The 2,907-nt window shown below is 42.4% G+C and overlaps 1 protein-coding gene across 1 annotated transcript in view; it reads left to right on the top strand.

Annotated features, from left to right (window-relative positions):
- The window catches only part of HECW1 (HECT, C2 and WW domain containing E3 ubiquitin protein ligase 1), a 151,880-nt gene that overhangs the window by 146,303 nt on the left and 2,670 nt on the right, over window positions 1–2,907 (top strand). Inside the window, exon 27 of the mRNA XM_023751008.1 lies at window positions 385–583. Coding sequence (XP_023606776.1) covers window positions 385–583 — 199 coding nt within the window. The remainder of the gene's footprint in view (window positions 1–384; window positions 584–2,907) is intronic.

Below are 2,907 nucleotides of genomic sequence, written 5' to 3'. Positions count from 1 at the left end.
AAAATAAAATGAAAGAGTGTATTCATAGAGGGTTTTGTCTCTTAAGGATCCTAGTGATCTCTACTAAGTCTAGTCATTCCTTGTCTACATTCATATGAGGCAGGAAATGACTGATGGATTCCCAAACATCTCTAAGAACATCTCTCAGAACATATAATCATTTTTATAAAGTGGGTGCTTTCTAAATCTGCTTTTGTTTTTAAAATTGACCAAGTTACACACATTGTTTTAGACTTACCTACAGGCCATTACTACAGAAATCAGCAGATCAAAAGCAGCTGTTTCGTTCTTACCACCCCTGATGTGTATTTCATCTCTCCATTCCCTCCCCTCCTTCCTCTTTTTTCTACTTCCTCTCATTCTCTCTCTTTTTGCTCCATTCAGGTTACCATGATGGGCATCTTGTGATCCGCTGGTTCTGGGCCGCGGTGGAGCACTTCAATAATGAGCAGAGGTTAAGATTACTTCAGTTCGTCACAGGAACATCAAGTGTGCCCTATGAAGGCTTCGCGGCCCTTCGAGGAAGCAATGGGCTGCGGCGCTTCTGCATAGAGAAATGGGGGAAAATTACATCTCTACCCAGGTATGAGGCTTTTGCCAACTTCAGGAAACCTGCTAAAGAGAGCAAAGTATACTTTATTTGAGCTTGGGTGATCATCCTTTAGCATAGAATTCTTTTCTGAAACACTAAGTATTGTTATATGAATTACTAGAGGCCCGGTGCACAGATTCATGCACCGGTAGGGTCCCTCAGCCTGGCCTCCGGGGATCAGGTCGAACCCGGCTCTCTGACATCCTCTGAGGGGTCCTGGATTGTGAGAGGGCAGTTCTCAGGTGACGCACCCCAGAATATCGGGCTCCCTCCTCTCTGGTTCCAGGTGCGTCACCCGAGAACTGCAGCTGCCAAGTCACTGCAGCTCGGCAGGTCCTGCATTGAGCATCTGCCCCCTGGTCAGTGTGCATCATAGCTACCAGTCAGAACGTCTGCCCCCTGGTGGTCATTGCACATCATAGCTTCCGGTCGGATGGTCAGATGGTCACTTAGGCTTTTATATATATATTGAAGATTAGTGAAAGGTGCAGGTAAGAAGTCTCTAGGAGGTTAATTTAGACCATATTCTTAATTATTTTTTAATGATTGATGGTATTTGGGCTATAATATCATGGTCCATGTATCAGTTGTGGGAAACTTTCCAATCTGTGTGTAGCCCAATCAATTTAAAGAGGAATGTCTCCCCCTGGCAAGGTTGCAGGCTCAATTTCCAATAAGGGACATGCAGGAGGCAGCCCATTGATGTTTCTGTCTCTTTCACCCTCTCCCTTCCTCTCTCTCTCTAAAAGCAATGAAAACCTTTTTTTAAAAAAGAGGAATGTCTTACCTGTTGGCAAGGGGTGTGGGGGAGAAGAGGCTAGAAGCCCAAAGTTACTCTTCCCAGCTCTGTGTATGTACTTCACAGCATATCACTTGATATTCTCTGTAGGGTAGTTGCTCAAATGTTGCAAATTTTTTTACTATGCTTTAAAACATGTGAGGATAGGACCACATATATCTCAGGTCTCTACAGTGACTTCTATGCAGTAAGATATTGTGGGCCTTGGCTGAGTGGCTCAAAGTTGATTGGAACATCCTCCCATACACCAAAAGGATTCCCAGTCTGGGTTCAATCCCCAATAGGAGCTTTTACGGAAATCAACCAATCTCTCTCTCTCTCTCTCTCTCTCTCTCTCTCTCTCTCTCTCTTTCCCCTCTCTCTCTCTCTAAAATCAATAAAACGTATCTTCAAGTGAGGATTTTTTTAAAGATATTGAGGAACTTATTGTGAGATAAATGCAGAAAGGGAGGTTCTAAGGATCCAGGTAATTTAACAGAATGAATTTCTTTTAACATGAGTTTTAATCCCAACACTTCCTGGGTCTTTTCTATGCCACATTGAGTAGCATAAACCTGGTCAGTGAAATAAGAAGCAGTAAAAAGATACTTCTGTTTAGGTACTATTATAATAAATACTGCCCAACAAACAGAAGAAAAGATTGATCCATATTATTTTCTTGTACCGATATTTTCTAATCATTAAAGAAGATTCACATTAAAGTCAGCTCTATTTCTACATGGCCTCCCAAAATACCTTTGCTGAGTTCCTGTTATGGAAGGATTTACTGAACTATTATTTTCATAGCCTTCTCAGATTTGACATTCCCAGAATGTCCTGAAGACAACTCTGCAATTTCCATGTATTAAGAGGCCCAGAAAGCAGGATTCATACCTAGCTGAGTAATAACAGCCTAAAGCTTTGGTGCAGTTTTCAGCCCTGGATTTCCCCACAGAGTTCAGCAGACGCTCACTGTTCATTTGCATGGTTCTGCTGATAGTTGGACCTACTGAATTAAGTCTGGCAAGAAAATAAGCCCAAAAGGGCAAGATTTCCATTTGTCTATTTTAATAATAGATTTGTAGGCTGCAGTCATCAGGAAACATTCTGCTATGGTTTAGAGAAATGAGATTGAGTCACCATTTATCAATAGCTTACCCCCATAATGCACCTTGAAGAGGGCTGAGATACAAGGTACCTGCCCAGAGGGGCTTACAGTGTAGGGAGGAAAAGAGCCTGATAGTAAGACATCATCATACAAGGTAGAATCAGAGGGGCACTAAGAAGGAAAAGTAAAAGCAAGTAGAACAAAGAACTAACCCTGATTGAGACCAAAGGAGATGTCACACGAAAAGCTGGCATTTAGGTGAGCACTGAGGGGCAGTGAATGGGTGGAAGGCAATTCCCGGCTGAAGCAGCAGCATGAGCGAGGGCTGGGGGTGGGAAATGGCCAGATTGTGTTCAGACGTTTTTAGGTTACAAACTGAAATTAATTTAAGGAGTCATCAAGGCTGTAGATAAAGTAAATTTTTAAGAA

Source organism: Myotis lucifugus, unplaced genomic scaffold (assembly GCF_000147115.1).
Source record: "Myotis lucifugus unplaced genomic scaffold, Myoluc2.0 scaffold_18, whole genome shotgun sequence".
NCBI lineage: Eukaryota > Metazoa > Chordata > Mammalia > Chiroptera > Vespertilionidae > Myotis > Myotis lucifugus.
The sequence above is the reverse complement of the archived record's forward strand: the minus strand, read 5'-3'. Positions and strand labels throughout refer to the sequence as shown.